The sequence below is a fragment of the Xiphias gladius genome, chromosome 19 (assembly GCF_016859285.1).
Source record: "Xiphias gladius isolate SHS-SW01 ecotype Sanya breed wild chromosome 19, ASM1685928v1, whole genome shotgun sequence".
Lineage (NCBI taxonomy): Eukaryota > Metazoa > Chordata > Actinopteri > Istiophoriformes > Xiphiidae > Xiphias > Xiphias gladius.
Window position 1 is genome coordinate 27,294,932 of NC_053418.1, and position 27,173 is coordinate 27,322,104.

Below are 27,173 nucleotides of genomic sequence, written 5' to 3' on the forward strand. Positions count from 1 at the left end.
GATTTCTTTGAAGTCAAGGGGTTCTGAGCAAAAAAAAAATAACCATCAGCCTCAGAACAGTCATCTCTGTTTAATAATTTATTATGAGCCCAAATGTAAGAACCTACAAACATAAGAGAACCCTTGGTTTAGTAATAGTTTTAAATGAACAGCTCAAACTTTTCAACTGATTTTTACAATGAATGAACAATTCTGCCACATGGATCATGCCCCCTTTCAGGTTTTTAATTTTTTCAAACAGAAAAGTGAACCACTTGTAGGAAACTGATTTTATAAACATAAAACAACAGGCCCTTGTGTGATGAGTTGCCTGAAAGTGTCATGTCAGTTGGTCTGTAGTTTTCAGTCTCCAATGAATCAGTAGTCTCTGCTTTTCCTTGTGAATCCATTCCACTGTGAGTGCATCTTTAACGCACATAGTTCTTGGGATACAGCTTGAAGAGCTTCCCTTCCTGTGTGGGCTCAAATCCATATTTCTCCAGCTGTTCTTTGCTGAAAGTGCCGTCCTCAAAGTCTTTCTGGATCTGAGGGGCCACCACATCAGAGAACACACTCTGTGCTGTGAGTGGAGGCTCTGTTCCTCTAGGAGAGCGATATGAGACATAGGGTTTGAGTTTGAATCCCTCCAGGTTCGGCACCACAAACTCAGGAATCATGGCCCTGATGGACAGAAACTTTCTGCTGGAGAGCCTCAGTCCCGTGGGCCTTGCACCCCTGCCTTTATTATGAGTCCTTGATCCACGCTTGCTGGTGAACTCAGCCATTCTGTCCGCACCTCTTACCAGACCCCTCATCAGAGTGGATAACACACCCATGGTGCCACGGCGTTCTCTCCTTCTAGAACAGAGAAAACCTACGGAAGGAAAAATGTACTCTCATGAAGGCAGCATTAAGTACAACCCCTGAGATTAGCCAAATTTCCCCACAGGCATGTCAGCCGTATGCTGTCGTCTTGTTTCTCTAAACCGACTAATGAGTTATATCCTTGTAAATACAACTGAATAAATTATGATAACCAGGGGATTAAAGGAGTCGTAAGAAGCCATCACAATCTTCAACCATATATTTTGACGCGTTAAAATTCTCCGTTTGTTTGTAACCGCTTCCTCAATTGATTAATAGTGCGTACTACACTAGACTTACCACACTGTTCCATAGAGAGCAGAAATGACTTGAAGGAAAACCTGCGTTATAGCTCTATCTTAGATTAGAAAAACCATTTAAAGTGTTGTGATGCCTGCGGTATACAGTTAGCTCATTTACTAGCTAGCTAAAGATAATTTACGAGCCAGTTAATGTTGCATCGCCTATTGGCTAGCTACTTATGGAATTACACTATAACGGTAGATACCATTTAAATGTTATAATTTTAAACTGCCCATAAGTTTCGAAATTGTTACAAATTTCGACTCCTCTCACCTTGAGCACACTGTCGGTCCAATGCAAGTAATGTGTCTGACTGTCCAATGAAATGTCCCGCGATTGGCCGAGGAGCACCATCATCCACCAATTAAAATCCGAGATACATGTAGACGTCTGTCAGTGATTGGGGTGCGTGAAATAAACCAGAGTTACCTAGAGAACTGACGAATTACCCTTCAAATTAAAAGCGTAAAGGCGCAGTATGTGCAAAGCAAAAATTTATCCAAGTTCTCTGTTAATGTTCAGCTTGATATACTTTGTAGCACTAAAAAGTCAAATCTAGCAATTGAATTGCCTCCTACACCCTCTTTAAATACAGTCCATGCTTGCATCATATCGAGGTCTCCGTACATTTTCGTCGTTCAGGGTTTTATTTTGAGGTATGACAGGACATATAGCTTGTGTTCACCTTGCAGTTGTTACACTGTTATAAGGCATGTATACAATATAACTTTGATACAAGAAAGGTACGTGGGAAATTTTTTTTTGGCAGTTTAGTCGAAAATGGCTAGCTGACGGTCTGTTTGTTAGCGTGTGTTTGCTCCAGACTCTGTCAGTGCAGACTTGTTCTTTGAGTTTTTCGTACGCATTGGATTGTCCTTTTGTTGGGTAGCGTATTGCAACCACAGAAGCCGGGTCCGCGGATAGACTCTGTGAGAACTAGCTATAACAGAGTGAAAGGTAACGTTAGCTGATTTTGACATTCAATATTGGCTCCCTGCATACCCTCTAAGTTTCAGCTATAGGTAAATATCAAACTACTTCTTTTGCTTCACCCACACCATACTGGCATTTAAATCTTGCCAACACGGAATAGCCCCACTATGCTCCTTGTTGTGGCCAAAGTCTGGCTATCATTTCTTTCTACCAGTTTTCAGAGTTGCCTGAGAGTTTGTATAGCCATTTTAGAGGATACCAGTGTATAAGTGCAGGAGGCAGTGTCTGGTTACAAACACTGACCTGTTTTTCTTTACCCCAGGCTTCAGAAACCGTTTGCTCTGTGCCCTATTCGTCAAAATGTTACTAGGGTCAGGGATTCGAGTCTCGAGCTATTATTAATGTATGACCACAGCGGCTTAATCAAAACACAGTGCAATTTTATCAATGATCTTCTTGCACATGTTCCCCTATGAAATGTTACTATTCGAAGTTTCAATTTTTTTCTTTAGTGTTGCATTATCGTTTTAAACAGGAATGGAGGACAACGATGTAGAGGAGAGGTGCAGTATATACCCAGTATGTCATTCCTCAGTACCAATCATTGCAGTTCATTGCCTGACAATAAAGTTCCAAGTCTTTTGCAAGGCATTTAGGTACAGGGTTATGACAACAAAACAGTTGTTATAACTCAAATGTTTATTTCTCTGTTAAATACATGGCGAATGCATTGCAAATACTCTGCAATGCTTAATGTTTTTCACCAGATTATTTGGCCTTTATTGGGTACAAAAAGACAGTAATTTTGTTGTCTTGAAATAAACGAAATAAAAATAAAATAAAAGATTTTTTTTGTTAAATTCTCAACTGAACACTGCTGTCCCAAGTCTTGTTCTGCTCTGATTGCTCTTACACTCTGTAACACAGCCTCAGTGTTGTTTCTGTGCTTGATGTTTCAGAGCCTGGCTCCCCTTGGCAGTGAGATTAAGGCCAGGATGCATCAGATTGTGGAGGAAAGGACGGAAGTAAATATGGTAACTGCCGACAGTCAATTCCTGACTCTAATCATTTGACTGAGACATGCAAATAGCTGGTTTTGTTATAAGGAATGTAATTAATATAAGTGTTCATATTTTTGTCATTTAGCACAAAAATCTACCAAAAACTTGCCGTATTCCTTCCAAAAGTGTTTTAAGTTTCTTTTTTTGAGTGCAGAAGTAATAGAGTAAACAGACAACTACAGTAAGTAAACAGGTGGAGGGATAGAAGAAAAGAGAGGGTTCTGATATCAGGCAGGGGTCTGCTTTTTAAGTAAAGAACTGTTCTGTATACTGCTATTTCAAATGTTTTGACCATTTTGTCTGTATTTATTCCAGTGGATGGCTGTGCTCATCGGAGTTGTGACAGCGATTTCAGTTGTTGGAGCTGGTGTATTCCTTCTTTACAGAAGATACAAGCTGTCAAGTCAGTGCCCTGCACACTGGATATCCCCTTCTTTTTCAGAGTACATTTGTATCTAAAAAGTTTTAGTGTGTAAAGACGTGTAAAATACACCCACATACACGGTTTATACATTACTAGGTGCTGGGTCAGAGGATTTTAAGTGATGATTGTTACAATATTAGATGTTTTTATCATTTGTTAGTGTTTCAGAGACATTAACAATTTCACAGCATGCATATTATGAGTTAGGTGTAAACAAGTACCAACTACTACCACCTGCACTTATAGTACAGGTAGTTGATACTAGTTTTAAATATTATTTTCATGCAAAATAATTAGAACTCACTAGAAGTGAGTGCGTGGATTTTGTTAGTCTCAGGGATTACAAGGCCCTGAAACTGAAGGGATTTGATGAATGAATGGAGGATGTCTGGTGTGTTACAGAGGAGGAGGCCGGTGTTCCTCATTATCGCTTCAGGAAGAGAGACAAGGTGATGTTCTATGGCCGAAAGATCATGAGAAAGGTCAGTGTCTTCATAAACATCCCACTCAGTGTTGCCAGTTTCTATAGACATTTTACACATTTTGCAGAGTACCCCATCTATACCAAGGAGCCCCCTGCTGCGGCACCATGGATTTATTTTTTATAAATCATGATAATAACTATCACTATGACAGTGTGTGTGATTTTTTTAAAAATCTATATTTTATTCATATCACAGTCCTTTACTTTCCCTGTCAAACTTTAAAGAGGCTGACTGTCTGCCCATCATAAGTCTGCTCTAGCTCTCTATCAGGCGTGGGCCCTCATGCCTCATGACTCCTTGTGTCATGCAGAATTACTCAGGAGATACAGTATGTTGTTTTTAGCTAGAGTCTTTGTTTGGATTAGGAAAATACAGTCACAGCTGGGGAAATGGGTTCAAAATCTTCCATATAATGTAGTGGATTATTTTATTATTGTTCTCAGAAACAGTTTGTTAGCCTTGTGTAAAGCATCACTTAAATGAAAACATTTCAAATCACTAAACTTTTAATTTACTTGCGGTTGCAGGTTCAGACATTGTCCTCACCCCCTGCCTCTAACTCCAACTCAGCCTCCCGGCAGAGAGTGAGGAAAAGGACCAAAGTCCTGTCTATAGCTCGCAAGTGAGTCCCTTTCTGCATGGTTTGTAGACATATGATAAGCTTTGGGAGTTAACAGTTCATTCTCCACCTTGGGAGCAACTATTTGACAGAATAATCATAATTCAGGATCAACTTTGTTGGACTTTGAAATTGAAAATATTTCGCCAAAGAAGATAAAATGGTATTTTAAAATGCCAGGAAGCAGGAGAAAGGGCATTACCAAAGCCCTTAGGTAATGTTGTACTTTTCGACAAAGTAATTCAGTAATGAACCAATTCAAACCCCTCAGCATTAACCTGAGCAGTTATTCAGAATTTCCATTAAAAATATGAATAAAAATGAAAAATGTACAAAAATATACTTTTTTTTTTTTTTAAACAAAAAATGTATATGTACATTACCGGTCAAAAGTTTTAGAACACCTCAGTTTTTCCAGATGTTATTTAAATTTACATAATTCAGTGTCTTGGAGATTCTGAAATTAAAGCATAGAACTAATAAACAATTCGAGATTTTAAAAACAAGGAATCATGGAATCTTCTAAATTTAAACTATAGTCGGTGAACCGGTAGTTATTGTTTGCATCAACTTTCAAGGCTTCATTTACTTCTATTGCTACAGAGAAGCTGTAAGTTGTCGACCAATTATTTGATCCATGAAAAAGGGCCGTTTTATGTGCAGTTTACACTATTTATTTATTTATTTTTAGTTTTTGTTGACTTAAACTTTTTTTTCCAGCTCGGTCAGTTTACCACTGAGATTTGTACCATTTGAGGTTATTGACTGGACTTGAACTGCTTAAATTTCAATAAAAAAGGAGAGTGGTCTAAACTTTTGACCAGGAGTGTATATGTTGAAGAATTAAATATTTTATTTAATAAAATTTAATCAAATATAAATAGTCTATTGTGGGCACTTTAATAGTAATGTGGTTTAAGGAGTTCAGTAAAGAATTAAATTCCTGTTTAACATTAGAGAAGCTTTGCTTGCAATTTTTAAAAGCAACGTATAAAATTAGATCAGAATTATGAACTTGGTTCTCAACAGGATGGTTCTGCTATTTAAAGTGAGGAAAGTAAACATTTACAGTATAAGAATATGTTTTTTTATATGTATGCGATGTGTTAGGATCCTGCGTATCCGGAGGGAGCCCCCCACCCTGCAGCCCAAGGAGCCCCCTCCCTGTCTGCTGGAGGCTGACCTGACTGAGTTTGATGTGCAGAACTCCAATCTCCCCTCTGAGGTGCTGTACATGTTGAAAAATGTCAGGTAAGTAAAACTACCTGCTCCTCATGAGCAGGAACAATGTTTCTATGCAGTCCCACAGTAACATATAGACCTAATGAATAGTCAGTGGTTTAGAGTGGGATTCCTAGATCTGAAACGATTAGTTGATCAAGCGCAGTCAAGTGAAAGAAAATTAATGGCGAACTATTTTGGTAATCAGTTGCTTGTTTAAGTCATTTTTAGCAAAATGTCAAAAATTCTCCTGTTCCATCTTCTGGAATGCAAGATTCGACAGTTTTTTCTTTGCTTTCTACTGAATCATAGTAAATAGAATATCTTTGGGTTTAGTGCTGTTGGTTGGACAAAACATGAAATTTGAAGATACCAACGAGGGCTATATGAGATTGTGATGGACATTTTATAGATTAAATGTCTGAACTTTCAAGTTGCAGCTGTTATGATTTCAACTTCAGACAAGTATAAATGTGGACAGACAGTTTTCAATATAAGGTTTTCATCATTAATTATAATTAATCCATGTATTTGGTCCTATATATGGTTGGAATTTTCTCAGCAACAGCCATTTAATGTGCATTTGCATTCTGTTATTACCACTCTATATAGGAGAAAATGTGATTCAGTTGTACACCAGAATCAGAACTGGATTTATTCCACCATGAACATGATGACTAAATATAACTGCATACATTTTTTATTGTTGCAATCAGGGTGCTCGGCCACTTCGAGAAGCCTCTTTTCCTGGAACTGTGTCGTCACATGGTGCTGATTCAGCTGCACCAGGGAGAGGGACTGTTCCGACCAGGTGACACTGATGACAGTATTTACGTGGTTCAAGATGGCCGCCTGGAGCTGTGCATCCACGAGAGTGTAAGAGCACAGGGCTGAAACGCTTACAGCGTCACAGAATAATTAAGTCATTCCACACTCAGTGGTGGATTAGCTCTCATTTTTTTGCTGTTTTTATATTGGCAATCAGTATGGAAAAACATCAAATGTGTAGGAAACCTTACCAATGTTCTGATTGTTGTTCTGCTCCCATGTCGAAATTTTATTGTTTTCTTACTGCAGGATGGTACAGATGCAGTGGTGAAGGACGTTTTACCAGGAGACAGTGTTCACAGTTTGCTCAGTATCCTGGACATCATTACTGTATGTCCGAAGCCTATCGGTCACTCATCACCCATTTTGTCCTTTTGTTTTTTATCTCTATGATGGCCTGTTTAAATGTACACAGTATGGTTCATCCTCATATATAATGCACCTGTAATTCAGGATTAATTAGGAAAAAACAGTTGTCTAACTACATACAACTTAGAGATAGATCAGTTTATTTGTGGTCATTATTTAGTCTGAGCTGAGGGATGCAGATGCAGATTTCTTGTTTGTGGTATGACTTGAACACTCTCGTTTTCAGGCTTTTACCAGAACAGTGACTTATATTCTGTAAAATATAAGTATTTATCATTATCATATTTTTTTGTTCAGTTATATTTTGTTCATGTTGGAGTTATGTAGTACAACTCAACTGAGTTTTGTGAAGGTTGTTACTGTTAGTAGCATCCTTCTTTCTCCACACACTTTATTATCTATATCTCAGGGCTATCCAGCACCTTACAAGACAGTGTCAGCAAGAGCGGCAGTTCCCTCCACTGTCCTGCGTCTACCAGCTGCAGCCTTCCAGTCAGTCTTTGAGAAATATCCTGAAACTCTGGTTCGAGTCATTCAGGTAAGGTGTCCACAGACAAAGACAGTGTCCACAGACACTGTCCACAGTGCGCAACCTGCAGCAAAACCAGACAATCTCAGAATATGTGTCCCTTTCCTACTGCTAGTTTGTCCTTTTCTCTGTATTGTCCTATTTCCCTCCTGTCCTCTGTAGATAATCATGGTGCGTCTTCAGAGAGTGACCTTCCTTGCCTTACACAACTACCTTGGCCTGACCACTGAGCTCTTCAACCCGGTACTGTACCTGTGCTCCAGACTGTGTTGTGACATGTATAGATAGTGCATAAATGTTTAAAATGAACTTTTCTCTGCTGTATTACTGGCATTAGCCACCCACATTTATTTTGTTTTATTGTCGTGCTGCTCTGCTTCATTCTATTCGCTGATAAGCAACACTGTCTCAGAGTAAGAGCAAGAGTAGTGTTTAATAGCTGGTCACATTCATAGAAGAATCAAGACAATTACCTGCACAGGTGCACTACAAACCACACCCAGGGGAGGTACAAAGTCTCATGTTGCTACAAGCAGCGAGTATAGAGACAGGAGTAAAAAACATTGCATTTTTAGCAGACCAAGACAAAATAACTATAGACAAAATACAATGTCTCTTAGCCCATCAAGCAACTCTATTGGGGTAAAATAGTTTGGAGTATTACCTACTCTAATGAGACTTACTTATTCAAGGCCAATAAAGGGAAGGAAAACCATTAGGCCATGTTTGGCCACTATGTAATGCCCGACCACTGCAGAGTTCAGATTTCCTGTTCCTAGCTGGGTTATGTTCTGAAATAGGGCTGTAACTAATGATTATTTTCACTATTGATGAATCTGCCGATTATATTTTCGATTAGTCGATAAATAATTTACTCTATGAAAAAAAAAAATGCCCATCACAACTTTCCAGAGCCCAAAGTGGCGTCCTCAGTGTACGTGATTTATCTGACCAACGGACCAAAACCCGAAGATATCCAGTTTACTATCATTCATGACAAAGAAAAGCTGCATATCCTCCTCACATTTTAAAAGGTGGAACCAGCAAATTTTTGGGATTTATGCTTGAGAAATGACTGAAACAATTAATTGATTATTAAAATAGTTGCTGATTAATGTTTTTCATATTACAAAATTGATCAATTAATCGATTTAATTGCAACTCTATTCTGAAATACAGAATTAAGAGCTTAATTAAGAGCTTTTTTAGATTATCCTATAGTACTGACTTATCACAAGGAAAGGTCAACATGTAAACTATGATTTTACAGTTACAATTAATGAACTGGCCAATGGGAAAAAACTTTTTTAGTTAACATGTATTTTTAAGCTCTTGAAATTTTCATCATCCACATCTAAAGTTACCAGTCAAAGAAATTATGCCAGTTTGAATGAACAGGCTTCTGGAAGGATTTAGCTAAGTCGTCTCAATTGTACTAGTGTGCTACACTGTCTCCTGTGTCTTGCTACCTCCCTACTCACCTCAAATGTTTCCTCCATTTGTCCCTGATAAAAGTCCATTTTAGCTTGAGACAATCAAGACATTTTTTGGTTTCAAGACTCAACATATTTTCATTTTTTTCAGTCTCCCTCAACAGGAGAATATATGCAACTATGTGAAATTTTATCAAAATGTTACACTATATTTATCATTGAATATGAATATATGACTAATCAGGGCACAGGTGGACCACACTTTGGCTGACCTGACCATCCCACCATATCAATCTAACCATATTCTGTATTTAGTTAGAGAAGCTTTACATGTGAAAAGATGTGTTTTTTCAATATTGATTAATGCCTGTGTAACAGGAGAGCCAAGCCATCTCCTTGGTTTCAGTGGCCCATGTTCTGGGTGAGGCTCATTCACACAGAGGCCTCCGCAGGCAGCCTTCCCACTCTGATGATCTGGGCTCTGAAAAAGCTGATGCAGGTCAGAAACAATAGCGTTTTCTCAACATTTTCACTGGCAGGGTGTAGTAATGTGTGTGTAGTAATGGTTGTCTAAAGTTAATTGTTTTCTTTGATACTTTTCTATAACAGAAAAGTCCAGCTTCTCTGACACGTCCTCATCAAAATATAAGAAAGCTCGTTCTCTCTCCACTCCGATGGCTGTAACAGGTATATACACATACAGTATCTTTTATTAACATACAACATGTGCATATTTTAACAATTGTATATTTTCAGAACCTGTCTTTTTGCAGGTCATCAATAACTATTATAAAACTACACCATCAATATTTGCCCACTTCTGCAACTGATCTTACAGCTAATATACTCATACACAAGACCTATTTGATGCTAATCAAAGTCAGTAAATTCATTTTTAACCAGAAAACTTGAAATTAAGCCTACGAGCAAAGAAAGATTTCCACAAGATATCTGAGTTGTAAAGAAACCTAAAAAATACATTTTCAAATGCTGGTGCAGTGAAAACTTGCACCAACAGTAGCCTTGGCAGGTCTCTAAACTTGAACAAATACTACATCCTCTAAGACACATCAGCTTACACATCTGGCAATAATAATTGGTTTAGTGTCAATGAATATTGTTGCCGATATTAAACCTGATATAATATCTGTGATTTTATTTATTTTTTAATGTCATGCAGGTGAAATGTCAGTCGACCTCAACAGAGTTTATGAACGGGCTGGAGTTGGCAAAGAGGAGACAATGCCTCACAGTCCTGTGAAGGTCTCTGGATGAGAATTTTCTCTCTTACACCTTTAGAAGTTTGCTGGTTTGAATCCAGAGAGGTTGGATGGCAGAGAGATATTTATTATAAACACTGTCTTTTTCCCTTATTTAATCAGCAGCCACACTGCATAGTAATTGGGAGGTTCAGTTCTTTGCTCAAGGGCAATGAAGCAGTATCTATGATTGGAGGATATTATATGTCTCTCTCTTTTCCTGCCACCATCAATTAAGTTGATGAAAGGTTTTGAACTGGCAGGTATTTGATGCATTCATACACTTTAGCAAATTACTCTGCCATTTCAACCTGAGCCCAGTCTTACAGAAAAATAAACAGATATTTCTTAAGGTTTGCAGGATGAGATAGGTGTATTTAAGCAGTGGTTACTTACAGAATGATGTTACACATTTTATTTAATGGATTATTTGAGTACACTGCATATGCATGCACATGGTATGGTAACTTACAATTAGTGTCCAGTTTGTGGTTTAGTGTGTTCCTTGTGGCCATTATGTTTTTCTGTCTCCTTCTGTCTCTTCAGTCTATTCTAAAAAAGAGTGTCACAATGCAGCACACTCCATCGGCTGTTTTCCAATATAGTGATGCTGGAGGAGGAAATGTCCAACATAATAAAGTCAATGCCATTTTCCAAGCTGCCAAAAAGGATCTGCTGCAGGTCATCCAAATACAGGTAGCTTAACAATACAAACTACATATACTACGTCAAAAGTTGACCTAAACCAAATGGCAAAACCACAATTTATCAGACACTTAGTGATCCCACAAAGGGAAGTTTAAGTGTCACAACAGCAGTAAAGTATAGTTTTAAACAATATACTATAGTTAATTAGGTAGATTTGCTAGCAGGCTTGTAACTATGAATCCGTATTTGCTCATCTCTCTGTGTCTTTAACTTGTCATTTGATGTGATCAGGACCCCAGTCTGCTGGAGGGGAGGGTGACTCTTCGCCAGGTCAAAGCTGGATCTGTTGTGGCCCATCAAGGAGACCAGGTCAGTCTGTTGGGCCAGCACTGATAGAAAAAATCCCTTCTCAATGTGTTGTTCTTTGTGGGACAGACAGGTTATTAAAGCACCAAATGCATGTGTATTTACATTTTCCACACCCTGACACAGTTACATTAAAAGCCCCAAATTACTAAAAAGTTAATTATCAAATTACAAGCATTTAAATTTTTACTGCTAAATTATCTTTTTTGTTCTTATAGAATCAGAATCAGAATTTATTGCCAAGTAGGTTTTCACATACAAGGAATTTGCTTTGGTGTTGTAGTGCATAACTGTTCAAAATAAACAAAATAAAACACAAAAATAAAACACAAGTGCTGCAAAAATCAAGAATTTTAAATATGAAACAGAATTTTACAATAAAAATATGTAATATATATGTATTTATTTCTCTTCCGAGAGTCACCACCTTAAGGTGGTGGAAGGGTTTGTGTGAAGCTGTGTTGTCGGGGTCAGGTGTGATGCAAGCCAAGTGGTAGGCAAGGGCGGGACCTGGGGGTGCCCATCCCTGGCATTGCCTACTGGTCATAGGAACGTGGAATGTCACCTCTCTGGTAAGGAAGGAGCTGGAGTGGTACCAACTAGACATACTGTAGTCTGACAGCTGGACCACCATGCACAGCAATGGCTCTGGAGCCAAACTCGTGGAGAAGGGCTAGATTCTCTCCTTTTCTGGAGTTGTTCAGGGTTTGAGGCGCCAGGTGGTTGTGGGGATACTCACGTTCCCCTGGCTGAGCTTGGCTGTGTTAGAGTTCTCCCAAAAAAGGTTGCTGGGAGGAAGGCTCTGATTGTTGTTTGGTCTTATGCACCGACCTGCAGTTCAGAGTATCCAGCCTTCTTAGACTGGTGGAGCGTCAGTGGGGCTGTCAAGCTGAAGAAAGGGGCCTTTCGGACATGGTTGCCCTGGGGGTCTTCTGAAGCAGCAGATGGGTACCAGAAGGCCAGGAGGGCTGCGACTGCAGCTGTCCTGGACACACAAACGTGTTTGGGCGAGGAGTTCAGGAGACTATGGAGATGGACTTTTGGTTGGCCTCAAGGAAGTTTAAGTAAACCATCAGATGGCGCAGGGAGGGAAAGCAGGCCTTGGCCCAAGCTTTGTTCAGCAGGAGGGGAGAACTGCTGACTCTGTGTGGGCTCACCCTCATAGGTAGGGTAAGGAGCTCAGACATCTGGAGGGGGCTAGGACTAGAGCTGCTGCTCCTTGAGTTGGTTTGGGCAACTGATCAGGATGCTTCCTGGGCACATTCCATTGGAGGTATTCCGGGCACGTCCAAATGGTAGGAGACTGTGGATTAGACCCACAACACGCTGGAGAGACTATATATCTTATCTGGCTTGGGAAGGTTTCATGGTCTCCCAGGAGGAACTGGAAAACATTGCTGTGGAGAAGGACATTTGGAATACCTTGTTTAACCTGCTGACACCACACCCAACTCCAGATAAGCGGCAGAAAATGGATGGATGAATATATATATATATATTTAAGTGGCATATCCACTTTGATAACATTTCTGATTTTACTGCCCTGCCTCAGGAGGAAGCAACATGAAGGAGGAAAGTATGGATAAACCAAATTTAAGTTTATAAAATGAATCCTGTTGACATTGCTTCATAGTGCCAACAGTGATCAAAAACACAGGGTACCTTTATGTTACTTTGCTTGAGCTCCATAAAACTATTTTACAGATTAACTGATGTGTAATCTTCATCCAGACATTTTTTTCTTCCTCCACACCTCTTAATTTTCTTCTCCAAATCTCTTACAGGATGTCAGTGTGGCATTTGTCATCTCAGGTTTGCTCCACGTTTATCAGCGTATGATTGACCGCGAGGAGGAGACCCTGCTGTTTGTCACCCATCCAGGCGAGATGGTGGGTCACCTGGCTGTTCTCACCGGGGAGCCCCTCATCTTCACTGTCCAAGCTCACAGAGACTGCACATTCCTCTCAATATCCAAGGCTCACTTCTATGAGTAAGATCAAGCTCAAACACAAAACATTCAGTCATTTCTTTGGGTTTCAGACACATGCAAACACATCTATGTTTTCAACTTTTCAGGATGATGCGCGAGGAGCCCAGGGTGGTGTTGAATGTAGCTCACACTGTGGTGAAGAGGGTGTCACCATTTGTCCGACAGATCGACTTCGCCCTGGACTGGATGGCTGTGGAGGCTGGCCGTGCTGTCTACAGGTATTTACTCTATGCAGCCAGTGATGGGCTTCTTATGAAAACAATGAATGCGTCACTAATATAAACGGTAATGAAATCTAATTTGATAAATTTAATAACTCCGAGGAAATAGCTGTTTGTTTAGCTACTCCTGATAATTAATGTCCACTTTTCCAGTTATTTTGGAGACACAAGAACAACAAAGAAAACAGGACATAAAGAAAGGGAAAGTGACAGCAGCAGAGCATACTGCAAAGCTAAACAAAATATTTGAAAGAAATAGAAATTCAATTAATAAAATCATACTAGTATGTGGATGGAATAGTGTTTGATTTTGCTGTTTCCTGATTGCCTTATTGTTTTTAGACAAGGAGACAAATCAGATAGCACCTTCATTGTCCTCAGTGGCCGACTGCGCTCTGTCATTGCAAAGGATAATGGGAAGAAGGAGCTGGCTGGAGAGTATGGTCGTGGGGACTTGATTGGTGTGGTAAGTGGTCAGCAACTGGCAACTGGGGTCCTGTGTAGGTATGGAACATGCATTTGTGGAATTGAAAGAAAGTAAATGGAAAGACAGCATTTCTTTTTCAAAAAAATAAATATAAAGAAACACTTCTAGGGGAAACACATTTAAGACACTACAAATTGCAGTACAACACCTGTTGTGTGGATTGATCAGGTTGAGGCCCTGACACACATGAACCGAGCCACCACGGTTCATGCTATCAGAGACTCTGAGCTGGCGAAGCTACCTGAAGGAGCTCTCAACTCCATCAAGAGGAGGTATCCTCAAGTTGTCACCCGGCTGATTCATCTGCTGGGACAGAAGATCCTGGGCAACATGCAGCAGATCCACGGACCTCTGGCTGGTATTCATATAGTGTTTTTGTTAGTGTATGTCAGGATGGGACTGAATTGATCTGCTTTACCAACGATACATTACCAGTTATCATGTGGAGACCAAGTTGGCTTTTGAAATATTAACTGCCTGCTGAGAAAATATTTAAATGTATTGAATTGCCGTTAAGTATGAAATAAGTTACAAATCTAGTTACTCTATGCAACACAGGCCAACTGGTACTCTAATTTAAAAGAGCATAAACATTATATAGGGGATTATATTGCATATGTGTTTTACTGTCTAAAATATCCAATAAGAGAAACCTCTGCCCTGCAGCTCGTAGTCTGGCTCTCAACACCCCCACCAGTAAGTGGGATGCTGGGAATCCAGCCTCCAACCTGTCCACTGTGGCCATCCTGCCTGTCTCTGAGGAGGTTCCTCTCACTTCCTTCACTCTGGAGCTGCACCACGCACTCAGTGGCATTGGTACACACGCGCGAACACACACACACACACACACACACACACACACACACACACAGTATTTTCCTTTTACAGTTTGCCTGAAGAGTCATGAGTCATGTGGATACCAGTTCCTTCACAGATTGAGTTCAATTTGAACATCATTAACTTTCATACTAAATTTTACATTTTATATAGAGCAACGCAGGAGCAACAGCATGACGCTGTAAACTGTACAACCCAAGTCTTGTCTCCAAATGACCTAACCATTTTTGAGAAGGGTGGTGGAAATGGAGCGGAGCATGAGTCGTATCTGTTCTCTGCTCTGATACTCTCAGCTCCAGTGCTGACAATGAAGTCAGCTAAACTTCTTTAGAATCTGATGCTGGTACAACATCCTCTACGGCCTTCCAGTGCGACATAGAGTGGGGCTGACAGTGCAGTCAGCAGGAGAGACACTCTCTGGTGCGCTAGGATTTTATACAGGAAGTCTGACATGGAGGCACACTTTTACTTTCCGTGTGGATATCTTATGTTTTCACATCACAAATGATGAACAAAGGCATTAAAACATGAGTCTTACAGGCAGAGAAACAAGTCTAATCTACACTGATATGCCAGAAAATTATGATCGGCACAGTCATAACTCTGACCGCTCTGCAGCTACGTAGCCCATACGCAGCAGGATGCGATGCATTGTGTTATGTGACGCATTCTCATAACTATCATTAAAAGTTTCTGTGACTTGCTGCTAGCCTTGCGCATCAATGGTAACCCAGGCTGTGGTTTGTCCCTACCGGGACCACTGTTGCAGTCCCAAAAGAGACATCTCTAATTTTTCTTTTCACAATGTTACAACATTGTTGCATTAGGTCTAATGTGTAACAAATAATTAGATGTCGTTATTGCTGGTTTTGTACCCTAAAGGGCCTCCACTCAAAATATATTAAAATAAGGGAAGTGTCTGTACGGTCATGGAAGTCCAAGGCTTTACAAACAAATGACAATGAAATAGTTACTACATATTGAGCACAGATAAAGATTATGTATTATCAAAAGGAAATGTCTTTCGCCAACACATACCTATCCATTTTTAGTTTTGAGTCTGTACCATGACACATTATACCTCACTTTCATTCACCTCAATTTAATATTTCCTATTTAAAAAACTTGCTTGATGTGTTTCTGTTTTCTGAAGGTCCCACTCAACTCCTGACCAGTGACATCATCAAACAGCGCCTAGGCTCTGCTGCTCTGGACAGGTAGATATTTGATTAAGTGGTTAAACTGTAAATAGATTATTAATGCCAAATGAAACTAAGTTGAGATTTTTTGAAGTCCTGTGTGGCATTACTGGTCATGATGTCTGGCTCTTTCTGATAACATGATGTTAACTGGGATAGATGTCAATTTTCACAGTAATACAACTGTCACTGCATTTTAATACATAATAAATACTTAATGATAAACAGACATGAGTCTTAAAGATGTTATTTAGTTGACATGAACAGGTATATTCATACAGTAACAGGTGACATGTTGCAATCTGGCTGATGTTTGTACTTTTCTAAAGTGTCCATGAGTACCGTTTGTCCAGTTGGCTTGGGCAGCAGGAAGACATCCATCGAATCGTCCTCTATCAGTCTGACTCTGGCCTCACGCCTTGGACCCAGCGCTGTATCCGCCAGGCTGACTGCATCATCATTGTGGGACTGGGTGAGCAGGAGCCCGCTGTGGGTGAGGTCAGTGTGAATACACTTACACCTGTACAGCTGCTCAGCTTTTATTTAGCAGTAATCATAGAAGATATTGCTCTCTAGCAAGACATGACACGAGATTTACAAACTCCCAACTCAGTTTTCCTTGGTTTTGTAACAGTTTCAGTTAAAATGAAGAATGGGACTTCAAGGTGCTAAATATTTGTACGTGTAAAAAAAAACAAGCATTTAAAATCCTGCATTGTTTACATCCATGTATGATACTTTGCATTCCTCTTCTTCACTGCATTTGTTAGTGCATTGCTGTGTTTCTTGGCACATTACTGCCACCTGCTGATCAGTGAAATAACATGAAACCAGTGGCAAGACTGTGCATCATGATGACCACATGAATGTGTATTCTTGTTTGTGTGCATGAGACAAACAAAGCAGGAACCCACTCATAGAAAAACGGCTGCATTGTGCTTCTAGAGGTAAAAACTACACAGGATGTCTTTACTTAGACTACACTGACTGAGGATCTATTATACACTCTGTTACTCAAGATTATTAAGAAGCTATGTAAATATTGAATGCAAAAATAGCACATTTATTCTCACAAATGAAGAGTTGAACACATAAGCAATAAAATGCACCCTTGCTCAATTAAATACGGTCAGGGGTTTTGTTGCTACAGTCTTATATGGTCTGCTGTGACCAGTAGATTATGGTGGCTAATGCTAGTGAAATGTAGGTAGATGTTGCTGTGTAATTGACATTATTGTTTGCTTATAGTTTGTTGACTTAATAACTCATCTCTACTTGCAATGCAGCTTTTAGGGCAAGTTGAAGCAGGAAGACAACTGTCAGCCAGTCTTATCTCGTCATCACACTGAGGCTCCAGCTCTCCAGTATTATCCAGTGATTTCACGAAGGTTCTGTGGACGGGTTTTCCTGTCATCCAATGATTACCTTAGCTGAAGAATATTTAATCCACCTTACCTATGTTCTCTCTCTCTTCTGTCAATGCACTTTATGCGCTTGCAACTTCGCCCTCCCACCATTCCACCGCCAACAATGTAAGGGCCACGACTAAGGCTCCCTCGGGGGTTCTCAGATTGGCTGCTATTCATAGGGCTGTATCCCTCTACATCTCCTTAAACAACGGGGTCAAGGCCAAAGTCTCTGTAACATAAAGTACCTGCAGTTATGGTAATTTGTGTCTTCCCTGATTGAACTACTGTTAAACTACATTTTAGCTTTTACCATTATCGTGGAATTGCCACTTGCGGCCACCTTGCCCACTGTTTAGCAAAAGTTACATAGTCTCATTTTTAAGATGAGGAGCAAGACTGACATCAATGTACCAAAGAATGAATGTCATTCTGCTCTTGCTGGGTTTCTTTTCAGATAAAAATATAATGGTTCACTTTCTCTAGCTGTAGTGCTAGTTTGGATTGTGACCAAAATATTCAGGATTGTTCAATTCCCGAGGAAAAGTGTCTGAGATTCTCTTTTAACAGCTACTAATGAAACACCTTGGGGAAAGGCTACAAGTCGTTAGTAATAGAGGTCAGCAGTACTCTTCTTAGATAGGCCTACTTAGCTACAGTATTAACAGTTTGTATAGGTTAACAAAGCTGATTCCTCTGAAGTTATAACTTCATTTTGACTTGTAATACTATGATATAAAGCTACAGTCACAGTATTTCTGTTTCTCTCTTTTACTTGGCGGTTTTTCCAACATTTGGGCATCATTTGTGAACAGTCATTCTGCAGTGGATCACACTGATGAGCTGAATAGAAGCTCTCTGAATCTTCTTCCTCTTCTCCAACTGCAGTTGGAGCGAATGTTGGAGGGCAGTGCAGTTCGGGCTCAGAAGCAGCTGGTGTTGCTGCACAGGGAGGACGGCCCGCCACCCAAAGGGACAGCCGAGTGGCTTAACATGCGGAGCTGGATCTCCAGACACCATCACCTGTCCTGCCCCCGCAGGGTGTTCTCCAGGAGGAGTTTACCTAAGCTGGTATTAACTACCAACTAACTGAGTCTTTTATGGACAATTCTAGCCCAGTTCGCAAATGCTTGATTTCTGTTTGTGTTTGTATGTGTGATTTTCAGAGAGAGTTGTACCAGCGTGTGTTTGAAAAATGTCCAGATCGTCACTCTGACTTCTCCCGCCTGGCCAGGATCCTGACAGGAAACAGCATCGCCCTCGTACTTGGTGGAGGGGGTGCCAGGTACTGCAGCTTTATATACAAACACATTTAACACACTAGCAGTGTAAGATTTAGCCTCAAGAAGCAGTCATGGGACAAATCTATGGTGTATTATTAACATAATCACCTTGTGCCTGAACATGAGCTTTAGCCAATGTTCGGTCACTTTGATGTCCAAAAAAAGCACTTAAGCAACAACTGCATTGGGCAATTACAAAAGACAGTATTCAGGGAAACGGGGTTAGGGTATTAACACGTTTTTTAGATTTTGTGGTACTTCCTGACGAACATAGCTACATCATTACATTTGCTACCATTGATTTTGAAAATTATTTCATCAAAAAAACGTTTTTCTATTTTCTTTTAATAAACTTATTTCTTGTGGTATTATTCAGTCTTGAATGATCTGAACCTGTGTTACCAAGGCCCAACATGCTTTTCTTTTTTGCTATGTGCATTACATGTAATGACTCCATCGGTAGAATTTTAAAGTTTAGCATTAGGAGAGACAAAATTGTATCAACCCCCATGCTGGCATTGCACAAATATCAACACAGATAGAAAACAACAGATAATTAATTTACATAAATACAAGATGTGGATCATATTTACATTCCAATCAGCAGGTGTATGCTGATTGTTTCTATTCTGATTGATGTGTTTCTTTTTCTCACTTCTCTGGCTTGTCCTGGAGCTTTGACAAGGTAGGGACTGTATTCCTCTCAGCTATGACCTGAGACAAGTGGTGGACAAATGACTACATCAGTTAGATAATGCTTTTACATAGGCCTGTTTGTATGAAGGCTAGGGCTATATATTTAGACTATATATTTAGTCTAAATATATAGTCTAACTATATAGACTATATATTTAGTCTTAGCCTCCATTATTTGAGTGGGTTTGTGTGGTTAGAGCCACCTATATCTATAAATTTTAACAAATCATTTAACAGTGCGGAAACTTCTTCAAATAACATTTTCTTATTTGAGTTATATGAAACATTATATCTCTAACAGAATCACGAAAACATCAAACTCGCCTGGAGTTTTTCGTATTCTTAAGAAAAATCAGACTCTAAATATGAGGATGATGGACTTGCTAGAATGAACATTTTTGAAAGTATTTGCACAAAATGTGATATCAGATATCACGTGTAATTTTATTTCATGGATCTCTTTTCAGGGGTTGCTCACAGGTCGGCATTCTGCGGGCACTGAATGAGGCAGGGATCCCCATCGACATGGTGGGAGGCACCTCCATCGGCTCCTTTATGGGAGCGCTGTATGCTGAGGAGAAGAGCAACAGTCGAATGAGGGTCCGGGCTCGCGAATGGGCCATGGTGCGTTGACATGATACTAAAGATACGAAAGTATTTCCGTTCAAAAACTTTTTTCACTCAGTTTGAAAGTGATGGATGTCTCTACTTTAATCTTTGTCACCATTATTAGAAAATGTTATTATATGAAGGTTTTTTTTAGTGTTATTATGACATGAAAAACTTCATGTTGTCTTTGTTTATCACTCACAAGTCCTAGTCCCAATAGAGAATTTTGGCCAAAAAACAAGTTTGATCTTTATCTATCAGTAAACACCCTTCTTTCCTTCCCTTTGTAACTTCCTTCCTTTTTCAGGATATGACCTCGTACTTTAAGAAGATATTGGATCTAACCTACCCAGTTACCTCCATGTTTTCTGGAGCCTCCTTTAACTCCAGCATTAGTTCTGTCTTCAAGGGCAAACAGATAGAGGTAAGGTGAGGGCTTTCTTAAAACAAACTATTTTACCAAACTTGTGATCTTTCAGCTGCCAGTTATAATAAGCTATTGAGTTTGATTTATGTAACTAAAAGTTTCACGTAAAAGACAAAGAATTAGAGCCAAGCAGTGAGGCATAAGGGATTTTTACAGAAGACATGTGTTGTTCCGAACAACTTAACAAACTTGCCAAAAGTGATTCAGTGATTATGGTCTGATTACAAATTACAAATGTTTACAGCTATGATTGCAAATGTTGCTGTTTCTGCCTTCATCGGCTCTCTTCCGCTAGGACCTGTGGCTACCATACTTCAACGTTACAACAGACATCACAGCTTCATCCATGAGAGTTCACACTGACGGTCTGTCTAATTTTGATTTCTACTTTAAGAAACACAAAATAACACCTACATTTCATATCTTTGTGTGATCCTTAATGAAACCAGGTAAACTGGACAATTGCCAGCAGTTCCGTGGTAGGTTAATGATCAGAAAGACTGTCTGGATTCAATTCAATATACAGGATTCCTTGACAAAGACAAAATGACAAAATCCTTGCAGATAGTGGACATTGTGACAGTTTTGGAACAAATCTGCACCAAGAGCTGATACCTCTCTCCTCTTCAGGTTCCTTGTGGCGGTATGTCAGGGCCAGTATGTCACTGTCTGGTTACCTGCCCCCTCTCTGTGATCCTAAAGATGGGCATTTACTCATGGATGGAGGGTACATCAACAACCTGCCCGGTGAGGAGTGCTGAGAGGACAGTGGCTTTTCCTTTTCCCATTTCATATGAGCAAGAATTATATATTCAGTTTGCAAAATGGGAACACCTTTAAACAAATAATGGGATTTGAGTTTGTTTTTTTCACTGCATATACAATGTTTGATTGTGGGATTATAGCTACTTGGAATGTGTGACTGATGTAGCCCTTTCTTTGTTTTGGAAGTACCGTTCACGGTACTAGACCCCCTTATTGTCAGAGGGTATTTTCCACACTATGTAAAGGAACATAACAGGATTTAGGAACATTTGCTATTCACAAATCAAAGTAAGACATTTTTTGATAAAATCTACTTGTTTAGGCTTGATCCTCTCTATCTTGAAGAAGATGACACATGTTACTGCTTAATAAGTTTAAGTTGATAATAATTACAATAAACAAACAACACATGCATGAGATGAGATCTAGCATTTGCCAGGCTCGTGCTGCTGGAATATGAAGGGCTCTGCTGGATTATTTTACAAAAGATAGAAGGAAGAGTCCTCCTCCAGTTAACTGCAGCAGTGCATTATCAGTGCTGAAGTTCTGTTACCTCAGATAACCTCAGACATAACCTGAAGCATCACTGTCAATAAAACAAACCATGACCTGGTAGCAGAAAAACAAGCCTAGCAATATGCCATGTTTAGAAAAAGTGAAGACCTAAAAGGTCACAGTCCATATAGCTTTAGGTATTTGGTCTGTTATAAAATGTACTGAAGACCTAGAACAGTGTTTAAATGCATTTGTCTTATTTTGGAATCTAGCTGACGTGGCTCGCTCCATGGGGGCCAAGGTTGTGATTGCAATTGATGTTGGAAGCCGGGATGAAACCAACCTGACCAACTACGGTGACTCCCTGAACGGCTGGTGGCTGCTGTGGAAGCGATTCAACCCACTGGCTGAGAAAGTCAAGGTACACTGACCTTTGCCTAAAATGTCAGATGTGCTCGGTAGCTGTCCATTTACTTAACAAAATCTAGCAATACTGAATATCAGTAATGGCTTTTACAGTATTGTTGAACTCTATTCATTTTCCTTCTAGGTTCTGAACATGGCAGAGATCCAAACCCGGCTTGCTTACGTCTGCTGTGTGCGGCAGCTGGAACTGGTCAAAGACAGTGAATACTGTGAGTACATTCGACCACCCATCGACCACTACGGCACACTAGAGTTTGGCAAGTTCGACGAGATCGATGTGAGTTTCCCCTATGTTCCTCAATACCATTCCCCATGTCTCCTCCATCTGCTGGCTTTGAATCTAACCTAACCATCCTAACCCTCCTTCACTGTGGCTGTAGGAGGTAGGATACCACCACGGGAAGACATTGTTTGATGTGTGGCAGCGCAGCAGGGTGGTGGACAGCATGCTTAAGGACAGACATCAGGAAGAGTTCCACAAGACCACAACTGGCCATGTGAGTGCAATCTACAGACACTACTGCCCTGGGTGTACATTTGAAAGCCATTATCAAGTTGTTCTGTTTAATTTTACTTCAGACTAGGTTTGGCCAATCATCTGCATGTTCACAACGTCATATTATTATTCCCAGAGATCAAGATAGACAATCAGATTACCTCAGGCAGGAGACGGGGGTGGAAGAGAGCCTCTAACTTCATCTGTCATCATTCATTTTTAATGTCAGTATAGGTGATCTCAGATGCTGTCATTTTCCTGTATTTGAATTTTTTGAATTTTTTTTTTTTTTTGGCTGCATCAAAACTATCTTTACCTGGACTGTGGAGTGAGGAAAAGAGCTGAGGTCACACATGGACTCTCTCTCTCTCTCTCTCTCTCACACACACACACACACACACACACACACACACACACACACACACACACACACACTCCTACTCTCCAGTAGCAGCAACAGAGCCAGATGCTGTAGACATTGCTGTTCAGAGCAGAGCTTTATTGAGCAGGCATACGGATAGTGGAGATGCTTTGTCAGACAGCACAGTTCACCTCGTCAGGATTGGCAGATGGAAAAGGGATCACAAATGGGTTGTGTCACTTGTGTCACTGCTGATTAACAGTGATCATCAGCGTCATTCCTTGACCTCGTGCAGGAAAGAAGGACAGTCAGTGATTGTCTCTTCAAATGTCAATGGTCAATCTGATTGCCAATTGGCACAAGCCTATTTTCAGACCATTAGGGATTATGTGTTGACACAATTCAGAATGAGCAGAATTGTCAAAATCTCTTAGATGGTTAGAAGACCGGGTAAAACTGCTTCTCCGACCTGTTTAAACATTGAAGAAGGCAAAGTTACAATCACTGCTATTCATCAAAAGGTTTGAATCAAAAGCTTTACAGTAGATTGAATCAGTCTGCGTAATGTGAAAATGTCTGTACTGAAATCACAGGGACTTTGCAGCTCTGCTTTAGCTTCTTTTACCTCACTGCTGTAGTTTTACGGCCCAGCTGCTCTCATTAACTTCCAGATCGACTCAACTCTTCATGAGATAGATGGTAGGGGGGTGAAAAGGCTGTGGCTAGGGTGGGAGGGGTCCTTTGTGATGCTGAGGGCCTTGCGGATGCACCATGGCTCAAGTGGTGTGTTGTATGAAGCACAGATTATCTTTTCTGCTGTGCTCACTGTCCATCTTAAGGTCTTACAGTCAGAGACTTTGCAGTTTCCATACCAGACAGTGATGCAGGTTGTCAGGATTTTCTCATTGGTGCCTATGTAGAACCAGGTGAGGACGGGTGGAGGAAAGCTCACCTTCTTCCGTTGATACAGGAAGTGGAGATATTGCTGTGCTTTCTTGGAGAGTGCTGTCTCATGTGAGGTCCAGGAGAGGTATTTTTTTGATCTACACTCCCAGAAACTCAGAGCTGTTGTTCTTTCTCCGAAGTGATGCTATTGATGGTCAGTGGTGTGTGGTTGGCACGGGTCTTCATTGTATGAAGGAGGTTTTCATCGATTTTCCCCTATGTTTAGGGAAAAGTTGTTGGTTTTACACCACACTGCTAGTAGGTCCTCTTCTCTGTAAGCTGTTTCATCATTGATGCTGAGGACCCCACCACTGTTGTGTCATCAGCAAGGAAAGATTCAGTGCACTCATGTCAGCAGTGTGAACAGGAGTGGGCAGAGTACACAGCCTGGAGGAGTGCCAGTACTCAGTGTGGTGGTTGTTGGAAGTGTAGCTGCTGATCTGAACTGACTGTGGCGTACCAGTGAGAAAGTCCAGGACTCAGTTCCAGAGAGAGGTGTTTAGGCCTAGCTGGCTCAGCTTCATTATGATGTGTTGTGGGATGATTGTGTTGAAGGCCAAGCTAAAATCAGTGACTAGGAGTTCTTAATTTCTTACGCACCAGGATGATAGATGACTGCTTGGGGCAGAGAGATGGTGTAGATGCCTGTGAAGACATTTGCCAGCTGTCCAGCACAGGACCTATGGCATGACCTAGGATTTTGTCTGGTTCTGCTGCTTAGTGAGGATTGACCCTGGAGAGATAAGTAGGTTCTGCAGTCACATGCAGAACCTCGTTATCTGGGAGAGGGATGGTCTACATCGCCTGCACATTGTTTAACATGTCAAATTGTGTCTAGAAGTTGTTAAGCATCTGGAAGGGAAGCATCATGACTGGTGCAGGGCTGCGTTCCAGGATGCTTTACTACCACAAACTATTTGTGCTTGTGGTATGAAAGATACAAACACTCCCAAGTTTTACTAGTGTGACTAGTGGTCACAAACTCTACAGTGTATCTTTAATTACGTTGTTGTCACACTTTGGATGTCTGTACAAAGGTATAGTATTGAGTGGGTGAAGTTCTCACACATCAGATATCACACAAAATGCCAGTGCTTGCACTTACATGTGGTTTGCATATATTAAGGCACAAGCCGAAAGTATTGTACTAAATTGTACTGCACTTTCCACCCTTTTCAGTAGTGGCTGCCATGGCAAGCCATGACATTATCAAAGAGGTGAAGGCTTTGTCAGCACAAAGTCACTGCACTTGATCTACACGGATACGAAATTAGTGCTATTATTATTTAAATTATGGGTACTGTTGATGCCAGTTGATGTCTGTTGTAAATGTATAAGCAAAAAGAATGAGAATAAATTGAAATTGAAGCTGGTTTAAAGTCTTCATTGGAATGATGCAGTGTGTCTTTCAGGTGGTCACCTGTCCGAATGCCTCCTTCACCGACCTGGCAGAGATTGTGTCGAGAATAGAACCTGTCAAGAATGCCTTAATCGATGGTAAGTTATCAATAACATATTAAAATCATAAACCAAAAAAACAAATAACCTTATGTTCATGCTAAAACGCTATGGGTGGACACATTGTCTCCTCTTGTCTGTCTTCAGAAGAACTATCTGATGAATACCAGACCGACTATGACGAGGAGGCGGTGGAAAGCGCACTGTCAGACTTTGAGGCGTTCACCCCTGGCAGTGAGCAAACAGAGGGAGAGGAGACAGCAGACACAGCTGAAACTGTATGTAGAAAAACAATTTTATTTACTTGGTTTTAAGTAATGTAATAAACAAAGTCTTTGTAAAAGTAAAGTTTCATCAACACTTATTCTGATTGTCACAGACATACAAAATAAATAAAGGCCAGTTAATATCCAACTTTTGATTTTTCATCCTTTTCACAGGATGAGGAAATTCAAGTCCGAGTTTGACTCTGGCCGAAGAATGCGCCACAGAACCCTAGGCCACAACATCCATCAAAGCTGTGACTACCTGTCATGGCTACTGACCATGGTCCAGAACACACACTTGTTAATGCAGTATTTCTAGTAACCCTTGAGAAATGCACTGAGTTTGAATTACAGACATCTCACTGATAACCTCACCCAATGAACAACCAGGAAGTATGCTCAGTGACTCGCTCAAGGACACTTCAGCAGAACACAAAAATGGATGATGGATGCAGTGACTCAAACCTGCCAGTAAAAGGACCCCAAGTGTGTCCCCTTGTTGTGTGCACATGTGTGTTTCTAACATGGAAAATCAAAGAACTCCATAAGTTCTCTGGGGGAAGTCCGGAACACTGGAGAATTTTACAAATGGGCTAATTTACAGGAAGACAGCAGGGTTTAATATTTTTTGCTTGTTTCACACTTTGATTAAATTGTATTGTAGTCCAGTTTTATGAAACTGTACTGCAATAAGGGCCTTAGAAAATTTAGGATGGTAACTTGACACAAGCACAACATGTATAAATGCACTACAAAATGCACTACAGTCTTTCACCATTATATTTCATCGTATGCAGTGTCACTTTTTTGGACAGTTGTATTCTATTGCTGGTTCCTAATTAGCTCAGATTCATAAACCACTATGGTGTACTTCATAATGTTTACATGTATTTTAAAACAGTAAATATACATTTTTTGTGCCCACAGTTCACCTCAAGTACAGTGTTGAGGGCCGTCCACAGCAAGAACGAAAACTGTAAGGATAACTCTAATGATGCACCATATACGTACTGTGCACTCCAGCTGTGATGGACACCGATGACCTGTTACTACTGTATGTTACTGAGAAAGAGAAAGAAAAAGCAAAACAAAACACTCACCACTGGTTGCGAGGGGAAGCCCGATTGCTTGATGTAATTCTTCTTGTTTGTGTATGTATAAATACTGTTTGTTTTATCAAACAGGGGTGGGTCTTTTCTTAAACCTCAGTGAAGAGTCTCTCCACGATGTCATCTGCCATGTTGAACACAACATGCTGAAAGTGACACCCTGTAAATTTGGATGTGTATTGATTGTCACGCATGTACTAAATAAATAAATGCTTTGAACATGATCCCAACGATGTTGTTTGCCACTGGTTTTGTTATAGTTGTGGTGTGGACTTTGCCATTCACTTGAGTTAAAACGATTTTTAAAACCATATATTTATAGTTCTCACTCTTGGTGTGAATGGCCCATTACCCTCTTTCAAAGCAGGGCTATATG

The 27,173-nt window shown here is 40.3% G+C and overlaps 2 protein-coding genes across 8 annotated transcripts; one reads left to right on the forward strand and one right to left on the reverse strand.

The window, feature by feature from the left end:
* Window positions 1-50: 50 nt before the first annotated feature.
* On the reverse strand, window positions 51-1,540 carry mrpl41 (mitochondrial ribosomal protein L41). 2 transcript variants are annotated; one of them, XM_040154885.1, is made up of 2 exons: window positions 1,420-1,540; window positions 51-853 (listed from the first exon to the last, which is right to left on the reverse strand). In XM_040154885.1, exon 2 carries the CDS (start codon window positions 813-815, stop codon window positions 408-410), a length of 408 nt encoding a protein of 135 aa, XP_040010819.1. In that variant the 5' UTR covers window positions 816-853; window positions 1,420-1,540; the 3' UTR covers window positions 51-407. The 2 variants fall into 2 exon arrangements, with proteins under 2 accessions (XP_040010819.1, XP_040010818.1); XM_040154884.1 differs by lacking the exon at window positions 1,420-1,540 and adding an exon at window positions 1,144-1,409.
* Window positions 1,541-1,808: 268 nt separating this feature from the next.
* Window positions 1,809-27,173, forward strand: pnpla7b (patatin-like phospholipase domain containing 7b). Of its 6 annotated transcripts, none has more exons than XM_040155668.1 (35): window positions 1,841-1,889; window positions 2,615-2,658; window positions 3,039-3,113; window positions 3,456-3,543; window positions 3,967-4,046; window positions 4,577-4,671; window positions 5,779-5,919; window positions 6,606-6,765; window positions 6,967-7,047; window positions 7,496-7,624; window positions 7,778-7,858; window positions 9,427-9,547; window positions 9,658-9,735; window positions 10,229-10,311; window positions 10,854-11,003; window positions 11,247-11,324; window positions 13,106-13,311; window positions 13,398-13,529; window positions 13,875-13,998; window positions 14,188-14,377; window positions 14,686-14,835; window positions 16,010-16,073; window positions 16,385-16,553; window positions 18,350-18,532; window positions 18,628-18,746; window positions 19,908-20,064; window positions 20,357-20,473; window positions 20,772-20,841; window positions 21,107-21,223; window positions 22,009-22,157; window positions 22,287-22,439; window positions 22,543-22,659; window positions 25,377-25,461; window positions 25,570-25,700; window positions 25,863-27,173. In XM_040155668.1, the coding sequence occupies exons 2-35, from the start codon at window positions 2,617-2,619 to the stop codon at window positions 25,887-25,889; spliced, it is 3,942 nt and encodes a 1,313-aa protein (XP_040011602.1). In that variant the 5' UTR covers window positions 1,841-1,889; window positions 2,615-2,616; the 3' UTR covers window positions 25,890-27,173. The 6 variants fall into 6 exon arrangements, with proteins under 6 accessions (XP_040011605.1, XP_040011602.1, XP_040011607.1 ...); XM_040155669.1 differs by lacking the exon at window positions 1,841-1,889 and adding an exon at window positions 1,931-2,103; XM_040155671.1 differs by lacking the exon at window positions 2,615-2,658 and having other exon boundaries at window positions 1,809-1,889.

What these genes read in the sequence shown, in the direction of transcription:
- pnpla7b (XM_040155668.1), top strand. Translation starts at nt 2,617, where the DNA reads ATGGAGGACAACGATGTAGAGGAGAGGTGCAGTATATACCCA. An exon ending in GCTGGCCGTGCTGTCTACAG is followed by an intron (nt 13,530 to 13,874) that starts GTATTTACTCTA and finishes TATTGTTTTTAG; the next exon opens with ACAAGGAGACAAATCAGATA. An exon ending in AGGAGCCCGCTGTGGGTGAG is followed by an intron (nt 16,554 to 18,349) that starts GTCAGTGTGAAT and finishes CTCCAACTGCAG; the next exon opens with TTGGAGCGAATGTTGGAGGG.